At 44.2% G+C, this 13,385-nt stretch overlaps 1 protein-coding gene across 7 annotated transcripts in view; it reads left to right on the plus strand.

Annotated features, from left to right (window-relative positions):
- The window catches only part of ttll5 (tubulin tyrosine ligase-like family, member 5), a 1,011,501-nt gene that overhangs the window by 67,316 nt on the left and 930,800 nt on the right, over positions 1–13,385 (plus strand). For all 7 annotated transcript variants that reach the window (XM_069915842.1, XM_069915845.1, XM_069915843.1 and 4 more), the window contains exon 9: positions 2,821–2,905. In XM_069915842.1, coding sequence (XP_069771943.1) covers positions 2,821–2,905 — 85 coding nt within the window. The remainder of the gene's footprint in view (positions 1–2,820; positions 2,906–13,385) is intronic.

Genomic DNA, 13,385 nt, shown 5'->3' on the forward strand with positions numbered 1-13,385 from the left:
GAAGGGCTCAAGCCCAAAACGTCAGACATGTAATTTTAACTTTGCTATAAGGGACACTGTTTGACCTACTGAGTTTCTCCAGCTTTGTGTTTTTACTTATATGTGATGGCATGTGTGTACACTGACAATAAATCTGAAATCTAAGTCAAATTGACCTTTGCAATTTTCTGTCTCATACCATCCACATTATCTTTGGCCTAATATACCAGTCTTTTCCCTATACAGATACAATAAAAGAATTTAAGAGGCTTTAAATAGATACTTTGAGTGCAGGGAATAAAGGGATATGGACAGGGATAAGTGGTAGATTTTCAGTTTAATTTGGTATTGTTCTTGTGGTGCAGACTTGGTGGGCTGCAGTTCCGCAGTACTGTACAGTTCTAACTTCTATTTTAAAATAAATAGAATTATGGTCACTGATGTCACTTGATGGCTATATAAGAACCCAGAAATCTTCTCTACAAGTTAAAGTGCCTTTTCAATGTTCTTTCCTGCAGGGATGAGGGAACAAGATGAATGGGAAGTTTATTGACCAAAATGGGAAAATATTCCTTTTGTGATCGCACTAAGGGATGCCATTGCCTTGCTAAAACTGTTAAACTCTCTACTTATGCTCTGCTCTGCCACACATTTCTCCCTCTTTCATTTTCTCAATGTTTTCAGTGCTGGCAAAATGGTTGCTCACCATTTATTGTAGTGCGATACAGACTACATTGTCAGGCTGTGCCTGGAGATCATCTAGGGGCAGATGTCGAGATGTGGCCGACTACAGGATAGTCAACCTCAACATATTCCTTGACCTGTTTTCTACCTATTTCAACTAATCTCACTGTCTGACTTGCTCTCATCTTGCAACCTGACTCAGAAATATTTCATTTCACCCTTGTTGCATGTTCCCCACCTCTTCCTGAGCCTCACTGTAATTTTCTCTCTAATCTCTTCTCTTTCCTTTGAGGCCTTTCATAGAAGCCACTTTCCTGAGTAGGATTCACACTTGCACCTGCTGAGGTTGGCATGGTAGACACTTTTAACATGTCAAAGACACTTTCTGAAGACTGTTTCCCACTTGTCCTGCATGTGGATCGCAATGATTACAGCCCTGCTATGTTGGAGTCAACTCTGTGTTTGAGAAATTGAGAAGTAATCTCATTGCTTGCATTCACTCTGTTGGCTTTTCTGCTATGGGTGTTGGAATCAGAATTTTTTGTCATGAACATGTCACGAAATTCATTGTTTTGTGGCATTATCACAGGTGCAAATATTGTTATAAATTGCATTTAAAAATAGTGCAAAGAAGAGAAAGTGAGGTCATGTCCATGGTTCATTGTCCATTCAGAAATCTAATGGTGGAGGGGAAGAAGCTGCTTTTGTACCATTGGGTGTTCATCTTCAGGCTCCTGGACCTCCTCCCTGATGGAAGCAGAGTGAAGCGGGCACGGCCTGGGGGGTGAGGGTCCTTCATGATAAAAGTTGCTTTCTTGAGACACTGCATCTTGCACATGTTGTTGACGGAGTGAAGACTGATGCCCATGATGGCTGAGTTCTGTAGGCTTTTGCTGTTCTGTGCATTGGCACCTCTGTAACATACAATGATGCAACCAGTTAGAATGCTCTCCAAATTTCCTGTAGAAATATGAAGAGTCTTTGTTGACATACCACATGCTCCAACCTGTTCTGTTCGTCTACTGTATATTTTGGTGTACAAGTCGACCCCCATTTCCCCGTCTAATTTTAAGCATTTTATGGTATATCCGGTGTATATCCGGCCCATATTTTTTGTGCTGTCTGGGTCTCCCTGGAATAACCTGAAATTTTTTAAAACCTCCCAATCGCAAGTAACAAAGCTGTAAATTAAGTAAGTTTATTAAAAAAAAAAAAAAATCCCTCAGCTTACTGGGCAGGAACAGTGAGCCCACAGAGCTGGAACAGCGATATCGTGCTCCTGGTGGTAACAAAAACCTCTGCCTACCAGGCAGCAACAGCGGCGGCCACGGAGCTAGATTACAGACATCATGCTCCCGGCAGGAGCAGAAACCTCAGCCTATCAGGCAGGAGTGGCAGTGGCGAGCTTGGGATTCCAGGTCAGAGTGGTTATGGCAGCACCCAGCAATGGGGAGGTGTCAGGGAGCAGCGGTGCCAGCGGTGGGGAACTGCTTCCAGCATCAACTTGTATACCGAATTGACGTCATCTGGCTTTTTTGGTGAATTTAAGATCTCAAAAGTATATCTGGCGTATAAGTGGAACCCCCCCCCTGCCCGTCACCACCACCTTTTTGAGAATTTTTTTTAGGGTTTCTTGACTTACTTAATTCACCAAAATATACGGTAGGTCCAATATGTTCAATTATTAATTGGCCCAGGATCATTTGCCATTTGTGAAGGTTCTAAACTTTTGGATCTGAGGCTAATTTTTAGGGTTGCCCTTGTTTTGAATTCTCTTAATAGTGGTGACCTCCAGCATCTGAAACAGTCAGGCCAGATTGATATGCTTGCACATCCAAACGTGCAAGGCAGGGACGTACATTTGGAGTGTATCAGCAATATGAGAAGGTTATGTTTTGGGTGATGTTAGCTTGGGAAGAGTACCTTGCTGGAGAATTCTCCTTGTTTCCCATCCAATGGTATCTTTAATATGAGTAGGGAAGTTCTTGAGGCCTCAATTTCTCATTATGATCTGAAGCTCCAACCAAGGCCCTTGAAATAATTTGAATCATAATCCAGAGGTTGAAGCAGGTTGCCAATCCATTCCTTTCCATGTTCTCTTCCTGATCCGACAAATGCGTTCAACTGTGGAGCTGACTGTTTAGTTTTTATCTACAGACTTCAAGTTCGATATACGGCTATATGTCCTGGTAACATCCTACGACCCTCTGGTGGTGTACCTCTACGAAGAAGGACTAACAAGGTAGGGATCTTCAATCTTACACATGGATTATGCACTACAGGTACGTACAGGTACATTGCATATTCGCAGCATTTCAACACAAGCAAGATTGAATTGGGAGACACATGAGTGGTTTAAGAGCTGGGTGACTGTGTAGTTTGAGGATTTGAGGAGGGATTTCAAGGGACAAACACTACCGTCTAGTGGGGAGTTGAGGTGCAGTTGAGTGGAAAAGCAAATTGTGTGGAGGACACAGAATCTGAGATGTAGATGAGTTGTTAGTGGGCAAGTGTCTGGCAGATAGAGGACGTACACTTTGCACTCTGTCGAGGGAGTGTTTGTGCATGATCACAGAAAGGTGGTTTGAAGCTGATTCAGAAGGCAAATGGAATGCTGGCCTTCATTGCTGCAGGAATTGCTAAGGTGATTCTGCTGCAATCAGGAGACTGGTGAGGCCACACATGGAATACTGTGGGCATTTCCGGCCTCCTTACTTGAAAAAGAATGTACTGGCTTTGGAGGTGGTGCAGGGAGGTTCATTCTGGAGGTGAAGGGGTTAGCCGATGAAGAGGGGTTAGTCACCTGGGACTGTCCTCACTGAAATTTAGAAGAATGAAAGGGGATCTGAGAAATAGGTAAATTCAGGAAATAAATAGATAAAATAGAAATGGAGAAGTTGTTTCCACTGATAAATGGTAATATAATTAAGGGACACAGCCTCGTGATTCAGGCAAGTCAATTAAAGACACAGATGAGTAAGAACAGCTTCTCACAGTGAAGAGCAAGTCTGTGGTGTTCTGTGCCCAGGGAAGCAGTAGTCATTTTGTTGGACATGGAGGTCCTGGGCTGAAGGGCCTGTTCTGTGCAGTGCTGTTCTATGGTTTAGGTTCATAGTGGGAAGGTGGTCCGTTTCTGCTCTGGTGTGCATGTCATCAATCCGTTCTGGCCTGTGGTGATGAGAGGGTGTTTGAGGAATGGGAATGGATCTAGATCTAGAGGTGGGAGCTGAAGTTTCCTCATGTTCAAACTGTACCTTGGATGTGGTGAGATGGCTGATGAGCAGTGAGGGAATGGGAAAGAAAGATTGGGGACAGTGAGGTGGAGCTGGGTGTCAGCATCATCCTCCACCGTTGACGTGTAAAGGGCAGAGAAGGATAGATCTGGAGGCTGCAGGAATGATACAGGAGGAACATCTGGTGGCAGAGACCCTACAGCCACCATTTGATGGGTAACAATTCACACTACGTGAAGGTGTCTGCTAGCAGGGGCATTCTAGTCCTAAAGCCCATTGCACAGGAACGGGCAACAGCTCTTCAACCTCTTGCACTTCTGTTCAATAAGATCATATCCCATCTTAAATGTCTGCCTTGGTTCACTTGTCTAATAAACAATGTCAGATTTAAAATTTCCACTTGACGTCCCGCATCCAGAACTTTCTGCATGAAAAGGTCTCAGAGCTGCTGGGAGGTAATGTGCAGATGCTGGATTTTAGTGCAGTACACAAGTGCTGGAGAAAGCATTTGGATGCATGAAAAAGGGCTCAGGCTGGCCCAAAACGGCGACTGCCTATTCCTTTCTATGGATGCCGCCTGACCTCCTGAGTTTTTCCAGTGTTTTGGTCTACTGCCAGAAAGCAGCTACCCATGGGGAGAAGCATTTCTAACATCACCCTGTCTATCACTCTAAGGGTGTGGTCAGGGTCTGCTGGCAGACCACGCCTTTTATACCAGGGTACAATGTCCTGAATTTCAGATACTCATCCTTACTTGACCAGCACTCAGCACGTTGAAATCCATGGGAAATGTCACCATTGACGTCTTTCTCCACTAGGCAGTGGCTCGAGCAAGGGGAAGAGGTCCATAGTTCCAGAAGCTTATATGCATCTTTCTTGCAGAGGGCAGTGCAGTGCACAGAGGACAAGTTGATAGGGAACCTTGATTTTGTGGAAGTTCAGTCGTTTTATCCTCTGTGCTTCAGTGAATGGGTTGATGACGTCTTGGAGCTCTGCCTTCAAGCACGCACGAGCATTGTTTACCTGTTCTAGTTCAACTATTGAGCTGCAGTAGACCTTGTTTCAGAACGTAGTTGGTGTAAGTTAAATATATTTATTTAGACATAGCATGGTAACAGGCCCTTCTAGCTCATATGCGCCCCCAAATACACCAATTAACGGACAACCCCTTGCATTTTGAACGGTGGGAAGAAACCCACAGTCATGGGGAGAATGAACCCCTTACAAACAGAACTGGATTCAAGTCTGGATCACTAGTGCTGAAGAAGTGTTGCACCCTAACTGCTACACTTACTGTGCTGGTGGTAGTTTTTCAGATTAGTCTTCAAGATGATGAGAGCCATTCATCATCGGCATGTCCGGAGGCTTTTTCCCAAACTGAACTGGCTAATACGAGGGGGTGTAGCGGGTTGTGCGCGAGTGCGATGAAGACTGAGAGCTCGAGTAACACAACCTGCTTTACTTTGAATTCTGCTCTGCGGCCTTTAAGGCTGCGTCTGGCCCACCCCTCTCGTTCTGGAGCTTGCGTCACGCTGACACAAGTGCACATGCGCTCTTCCAGTCTGGACCGGAAGAGAAGATCCCGCAATGCAATCTTTGCAGTGGCTTCCCTGCTGATCGTGCGTGACCATCAATGCCGATTCACCGTTACAACTATGTATCTTGCCATACAATCCCCCCCAACACAACCAGCACCGATGGTCTCATGATGCGTTGAGGGTGAGGTCTGTTGCCTCAGCGACCGACCCCTACGTACCAGTGGGGAAACCTGCACTGGTGGTGACAAGTCCAGGTGGGCTGGTTTCAAATGGTCCAGTGTGAACAGTTCCTCCTTGCTCCTGATGTCAAATGTAAAGGTGGATGCATTTCTTTGGAGCACCTTATAGGGTCCCTCATAGGGGCACTGGAGGGGTGTCTTGTGCCCGCCCCTTCGCATGAACATGTATTCGCAGGAGGATAAGTCTGCGGGGTAGTTGAAAGGTGGTTGACAGTGTCGTGGTGGTGTGAGTGAGCTCAATTTGTCTTGCAGTCTCTCCAGTACGATTGTGATGTTGGTGGTTTGACTGGGTGCTGAAGGAAGGAACTGGCCCGGGAATGCAAGGGTCTCCCCATAGACTAGTTCAGCTGAGGAGATTTTGAGGTCGTCCTTAGGTGCTGTGCATATTCCCAGGAGAACCCAGGGCAGTTTGTCTCCCCAGTTGGGCTTCTTGAGCCATGCCATCAGTGCTGATTTCAGGTGAAGCACTTGACCAGCCCGTTGGCCTGAGGATGGTAGGCTGTGGTGCAATGCAGTTGGGTGCCCAGGATTTTGGAGAGCTCGTTCCACAGGGCAGAAGTGAATCGGGTTCCTCTGTCGGTCGTTATGTGCACTGGGACACCAAAACCGGAGACCCAGTCAGAGAGGAAAGCCCTGGCGCAAGTGTCGCTGGAGGTGTCCAGGAAGGGAATGGCCTCTAGCCATCGAGTGAACCCCTGTCCACTTCTGTGAGTAGGTATTGTGACCCTTAGGAGGCTGGCAAGGATGGAGGGATAGCTAGCAAGGAGGTGACTGTATTGGCCGTGCGGAGCCTCCACGGAGGCAAACTGGGTGGACAGTTCATGGGACATGCCAAGAGGCACCATCTAGAAAGTCTCTGTGTGGACTAATAGTCTCCCCTGGAGGTCCACCCATAGAGAATGTGCCCTTAGGAAATCTGCGACTAATAGAGCTTGTCCACCGAAGCTAGCATGAATGACCAATTGAAAGTGGTCTCGCCGAAACGTACAGGAATTCGCCTCTTGCCAAAACATTTAATGGCGGTGTTGTTGGCTGTGCACAGGGAAGGGCTGTGAGGCTTCGTGCATGACTCGACTCGAGCAACATGGGTGAAAGATGCTTATCTCTGCCCCCCCCCCCCCCCCCCCACCGTGTCCATGAGGAACCTGTGGCCCGAGATCCTGTCCCAGATGTGGAGAAGGCTGTTCGGTCGGCCAGCCACCGCTGCCACTAATGACAGCTGGCCCCATTGATTTCTGGAAATGAGCATGGCTGGCGGAACCTGAGCACTGATGCTCCCCAACACTGATGGTAGAAGTACCATTTTGGGTCAGACCTTTCTGTTTTCTGGCAGTGAGGGGCCTGTTCATGTGGTGGACTGGACTTGGGCGTTGCCCTTGGTGGCAGCTGTAATGTGGTTGACTGAGTCTGTCTTGCGCTTTGAGCGATGGAGAACATCTGCTCATGCTGTGATCCTGCGCGGGTCGCTGAAATTCGTGTCGGCCAATAAAGAGTCTGTTTGGGCATCTGCTCGATGAATGCCTGCTCGAACATGAGGCGGGCTTGTGCCCTTCTACCAGGATGAGCATTTTGTTCACGAGGGCAAATAGGGTCCTATCGCCTAGGTTGTCCAAGGGAAGGAGCCTGGCGGCCCCCTCGCACCAGGAAAGTCCTTGCGAGCTAACAAGGAGGTTTTTAAGAGCCATGTATTTACCTTCCTTTGGTGGCGCCTGGATGAGATCATCAACCCGTGAAGCAGCTTCCTGGTCGAGTGAGCTGACAATGTAGAAGTATCTTGTTGAATCGGAGGTTATCTGTTTGTTCTGAACTGGGCCTCCACTTGGCTAAACCAATTGCAAGGCCTGTTTGTCCAGAATGTTGGCAATTTCAACACAACGGCGCCTCCAGCTGTAGGGTCCATTGTGCTGAGTCTTCAGGACGTAGAGACTCGTCGGGGTCACCAGTGTAGCAGGATGTGTGCAAGCGCGGTGAAGACTGAGACAAGAGACTGAGAGCTTGAGTAACACAACCTGCTTTACTTTGAATTCTGCGCTGCGGCCTTTAAGGCCATGTCTGGCCCACCCCTTGCGTTCCGGAGCTTGCGTCACGCTGACGCAAGTGCGCACATGCTCTTCCAGTCTGGACCGGAAGAGAAGGTCCTGTGACACCATCTTTGCTGTGGCTGCCCTGCTGACCGCGCATGACAATCAGGGCCAGTTCACCAATACAACTCTGTTTGTCATCGTAGGGGCATGCTTTTAAGGTGGTTGAGAGTATGTACAAGGGAGAGTGTAAGAAGCAACTTCTTCACATAGAGTGGTGGGTAGACGGAATGCACAACAGTGGTGGAGGCAGGGACAATAGGATTGTTTTTGAAATAATTATTAAATGGGTTCAGGGAACTGAGAAAAATGGAGGGTAATGCAGGGGAAAATTATAGGCAGTGGTTAGAATAGGTTATTAGTTTGACACAGAACAGTTGGCTGAAGGGCCTGCACTGTCATGTAAATTTGTAAGTTTCATATTGGCTCCACTCCCCCATGCTGACATATACAGAGTTACATTGGGCAGGTCACATTTGCATGCCCAACACCAGACTCCTGAAATAAATGTTCTATTCTGAGCTCTGTCACAGTGCACCATTGATGACCTGACTCCTGCTTCATAGTTGCTCTTTAAGTCACCATGCATGCCAATAATTCATGGCTCCTCTAATATACCATGTGTTCCTGGTGCAAACAACACTTGCCCTTGGGCTAGGGAAACCTCAGTTCATCAGTAATGCTGTTCACCTTTTGGCCACATGATGGCAATTGAGCTTAACATTTTTGTAGTTTAAAATGAATGTCTTCTCAAGGACAAAATACTTATTTCAAACGTTACCAATTCCTTTAACAGAAAAATTCTTTATTGAACTAAAGAGAATAATAAGGAAATTCTTTTTTTTAATTTTTCACACTATGAACCATATTAACCAAAATACACACAAACATTTCCCTCTTGAATATACACAGTTTCATTTTCTCCCCTTCCCCCCCCTCCCTTCCCTCTCTCCTTCCCACCCACCCTCCTCCCAACCCACTAAATGTTCAACATATACATTACAATAAACCCATTAAACAATGTCTTCACACAATGAAAATAAACAAGAAAATTGTATCATCTACTTTTACACACTGGGTCAAGTCATTCTGTCTTCTTATCATTCTATCATTTTAGGGGGTGGAGGTCCGCGTTAGGCCCTCTCTGTTGTGTTCCATGTACGGTTCCCAAATTTGTTCAAATAATGTGACTTTATTTTTTAAATTGTTATTTTTTCCAATGGAATATATTTCTTCATTTCCATGTACCATTGCTGTATTCTCAGGCTCTCTTCTGTTTTCCAAGTTGACATTATCCATTTTTTTGCTACAGTTAAGGCTATCATAATAAATCTTTTTTGTGCTTCAACCAGTTTAAGGCCTAATTCTTTCCTTCTTATATTACTAAGAAGAAAGATCTCTGGATTTTTTGGTATGTTGCTTTTTGTGATTTTATTTAATACCTGATTTAGATCTTCCCAAAACTTTTCCACTTTCTCACATGCCCAAATTGCATGTTCCTGTTGTTCCCGTTTCCTTCTTACAGCGAAAACATCTATCTGATACTGTTGGGTCCCATTTTTTTAACTTTTGGGGCTTGATATATAGTCTGTGTAACCAATTATATTGTATCATGCGTAACCTCATGTTTATTATATTTCTCACAGTTCCGGAGCATAGCTTTTCCCATTTTTCATTTTTTATCTTTATGTTTAGATCTTGTTCCCACTTTTGTTTGGGTTTACAGCTTATTTCATCTTTCTCTTGCAGTTTGATGTACTTGTTTGTTATAAATCTTTTAATTATCATTATGTCTGTAATCACATATTCAAAGCTGCTTCCTTCTGGTAACCTCAACCTGCTTCCCAATTTGTCCTTCAAGTAGGTTTTCAGTTGGTGGTATGCAAACATTGTACCGTGAGTTATACCATATTTGTACTTCATTTGTTCAAAAGATAATAAATTATTTCCCAAAAAACAATTTTCTATTCTTTTGATCTCTTTTCTCTCCCATTCTCTAAAGGAAAGGTTATCTATTGTGAAAGCGATTAGTTGATTTTGCGTCAATAATAATTTTGGTACTTGGTAATTTGTTTTTTTTTCCTTTCTATGTGAATCTTCTTTCAAATGTTGAGCAGATGGTGCAGTACTGGTGAACTTCTATGTTGCACCAGTTATTCATCCCACATCTAAAGTATATGTTCTGGTACCTTTTCCCCTATTTTATCTAGCTCTAATCTGGTCCAATCTGGTTTTTCCCTTGTTTGATAAAAATCTGATAGATATCTTAATTGTGCTGCTCTATAATAATTCTTAACGTTTGGTAGCTGTAAGCCCCCTTGTTTGTACCATTCTATTAATTTATCTAACGGTATCCTCGGTTTCCCCCCCCCCCCCCACCTTTCCATAAGAATCTCCTTATTATTTTCTTTAGCTCCTTGAACAATTTCTCTGTTTGGTGAATTTTTTTGGTAACGATTGAAATACGTATTGTATCCTTGGGAAGATATTCATTTTAATGCAATTTACCCTTCCTATCAGTGTTAGTGGTAAATCTTTCCAATGTTCTAAGTCATCTTGTCATTTCTTCATTAATGGCTGATAATAATCTAGGCCATCTATACAAATTAAATTATCTCGTCAAATACCTAGGTTTCGGATTGTTTGTGTTTGCCATTTAAATGGTGGTTCTTTCTTAAACTTTGTGAAATCTGCATTATTCATTGGCATCGGTTCACTTTTATTTGCGTTAATCTTGTATCCCGATACTTCTCCATATTCCTTCAATTTCTTATGTAATTCTTTTATTGATAATTCTGGTTCTGTTAAGTATACTATGATGTCATCTGCAAATAGACTGATTTTATATTCCTTTTCTTTTACTTTTATCCCTTTTATTTTATTTTCTGTTCTTATCAGTTCTGCCAAGGGTTCTATAGCTAAAGCGAACAGTGAGGGAGATATTAGACATCCTTGCCTAGTTGACCTGCTTAATTTAAATTGGTTCAATATATATCCATTTACTGTCACCTTCGCCAATGGTCCCTTATATAATGCTTTAATCCAATTAATATATTTCTCTGGTAGGTTGAACCTCTGTAGTACTTTGAATAAATAATTCCATTCTCCCCTGTCAAAGGCTTTCTCTGCGTCTAAAGCAACTGCCACTGTTGCCGTCTTATTTCCTTGAACTGCATGGATTAAGTTAATGAACTTACAGACATTGTCCACTGTTCGTCTTTTAATAAATCCAGTTTGATCTAGTTTTACTATTTTTGGTACACAGTCAGCCAATCTGTTTGCTAATAGTTTAGCTATTATCTTATAATCTGAGTTAAGTAGAGATATTGGTCTATACGATGCTGGTGTTAGTGGGTCTTTCCCCATCTTTGGTATTACTGTAATTATTGCTGTTCTACATGAATCATGAGTCTTTGCCCTCAGACAGCTCCAAGAAAAGTGCAGAGAACAAAACAAAGGACTCTACATCACCTTTGTTGACCTCACCAAAGCCTTCGACACCGTGAGCAGGAAAGGGCTTTGGCAAATACTAGAGCGCATCAGATGTCCCCCAAGGTTCCTCAACATGATTATCCAACTGCACGAAAACCAACAAGGTCGGGTCAGATACAGCAATGAGCTCTCTGAACCCTTCTCCATTAACAATGGCGTGAAGCAAGGCTGTGTTCTCGCACCAACCCTCTTTTCAATCTTCTTCAGCATGATGCTGAACCAAGCCATGAAAGACCCCAACAATGAAGACACTGTTTACATCCGGTACCGCACGGATGGCAGTCTCTTCAATCTGAGGCGCCTGCAAGCTCACACCAAGACACAAGAGAAACTTGTCCGTGAACTACTCTTTGCAGACGATGCCGCTTTAGTTGCCCATTCAGAGCCAGCTCTTCAGCGCTTGACGTCCTGCTTTGCGGAAACTGCCAAAATGTTTGGCCTGGAAGTCAGCCTGAAGAAAACTGAGGTCCTCCATCAGCCAGCTCCCCACCATGACTACCAGCCTCCCCACATCTCCATCGGGCACACAAAACTCAAAACGGTCAACCAGTTTACCTATCTCGGCTGCACCATTTCATCAGATGCAAGGATCGACAATGAGATAGACAACAGACTCGCCAAGGCAAATAGTGCCTTTGGAAGACTACACAAAAGAGTCTGGAAAAACAACCAACTGAAAAACCTCACAAAGATAAGCGTATACAGAGCCGTTGTCATACCCACACTCCTGTTCGGCTCCGAATCATGGGTCCTCTACCAGCATCACCTACGGCTCCTAGAACGCTTCCACCAGCGTTGTCTCCGCTCCATCCTCAACATCCATTGGAGCGCTTTCATCCCTAACGTCGAAGTACTCGAGATGGCAGAGGTTGACAGCATCGAGTCCACGCTGCTGAAGATCCAGCTGCGCTGGATGGGTCACGTCTCCAGAATGGAGGACCATCGCCTTCCCAAGATCGTGTTATATGGCGAGCTCTCCACTGGCCACCGTGACAGAGGTGCACCAAAGAAAAGGTACAAGGACTGCCTAAAGAAATCACTTGGTGCCTGCCACATTGACCACCGCCAGTGGGCTGATATCGCCTCAAACCGTGCATCTTGGCGCCTCACAGTTTGGCGGGCAGCAACCTCCTTTGAAGAAGACCGCAGAGCCCACCTCACTGACAAAAGGCAAAGGAGGAAAAACCCAACACCCAACCCCAACCAACCAATTTTCCCCTGCAACCGCTGCAACCGTGTCTGCCTGTCCCGCATCGGACTTGTCAGCCACAAACGAGCCTGCAGCTGACGTGGACTTTTACCCCCTCCATAAATCTTCGTCCGCGAAGCCAAGCCAAAGACATGAATCTGGAATGTTTTGTGTTTCTTCTATCTGGTTTATTACTTCCAGGAGAGGAGGAATTAATAAGTCTTTAAATGTTTTATAGAATTCTATTAGGAGTCCATCCTCTCCCGGCGTTTTATTGTTTGGTAGCTTTTTTAATATATCCTGTATTTCCTCTATTTCAAATGGTTTTATCAATTTCTTTTGCTCCTCTTCTTGCAATTTCGATAGTTCAATTTTAGCTAGAAACTCATCTATTTTGTCTTCTTTCCCTTCATTCTCAGTTCGGTCTAATTGCTCGTAGAATTCCTTGAAGTTTTCATTGATCTCTGTTGTGTTATATGTAATTTGTTTGTCCTTTTTCCTTGATGCCAATACCGTTCTTTTAGTTTGTTCTGTTTTAAGCTGCCAAGCTAGTATTTTGTGTGTTTTTTCTCCTAGCTCATAATACTTCTGCTTTGTCTTCATTATGTTCTTCTCCACCTTTTACGTTTGTAGTGTTTCGTATTTTATTTTTTTGTCTGCCAATTCTCTTCTTTTTGTTGTATCTTCCCTTGTTGCTAATTCTTTTTCTGTACTAGCTATTTCCCTTTCCAGCTGTTCTATTTCCCAATTGTAGTCCTTCTTCATTTTAGTTACATAACTTATTATCTGCCCTCTGATGAAGGCTTTCATTGCATCCCATAATATAAATTTATCTTTCGCTGATTCCGTATTTATTTCAAAGTACATTTTAATTTGGCGCTCAATTAATTCTCTAAAGTCCTGTCTTTTAAGTAGCATGGAGTTTAATCTCCATCTATACGTTCTCGGTG

The sequence above is a fragment of the Narcine bancroftii genome, chromosome 2, assembly GCF_036971445.1.
Source record: "Narcine bancroftii isolate sNarBan1 chromosome 2, sNarBan1.hap1, whole genome shotgun sequence".
Taxonomy (NCBI): Eukaryota; Metazoa; Chordata; class Chondrichthyes; order Torpediniformes; family Narcinidae; genus Narcine; species Narcine bancroftii.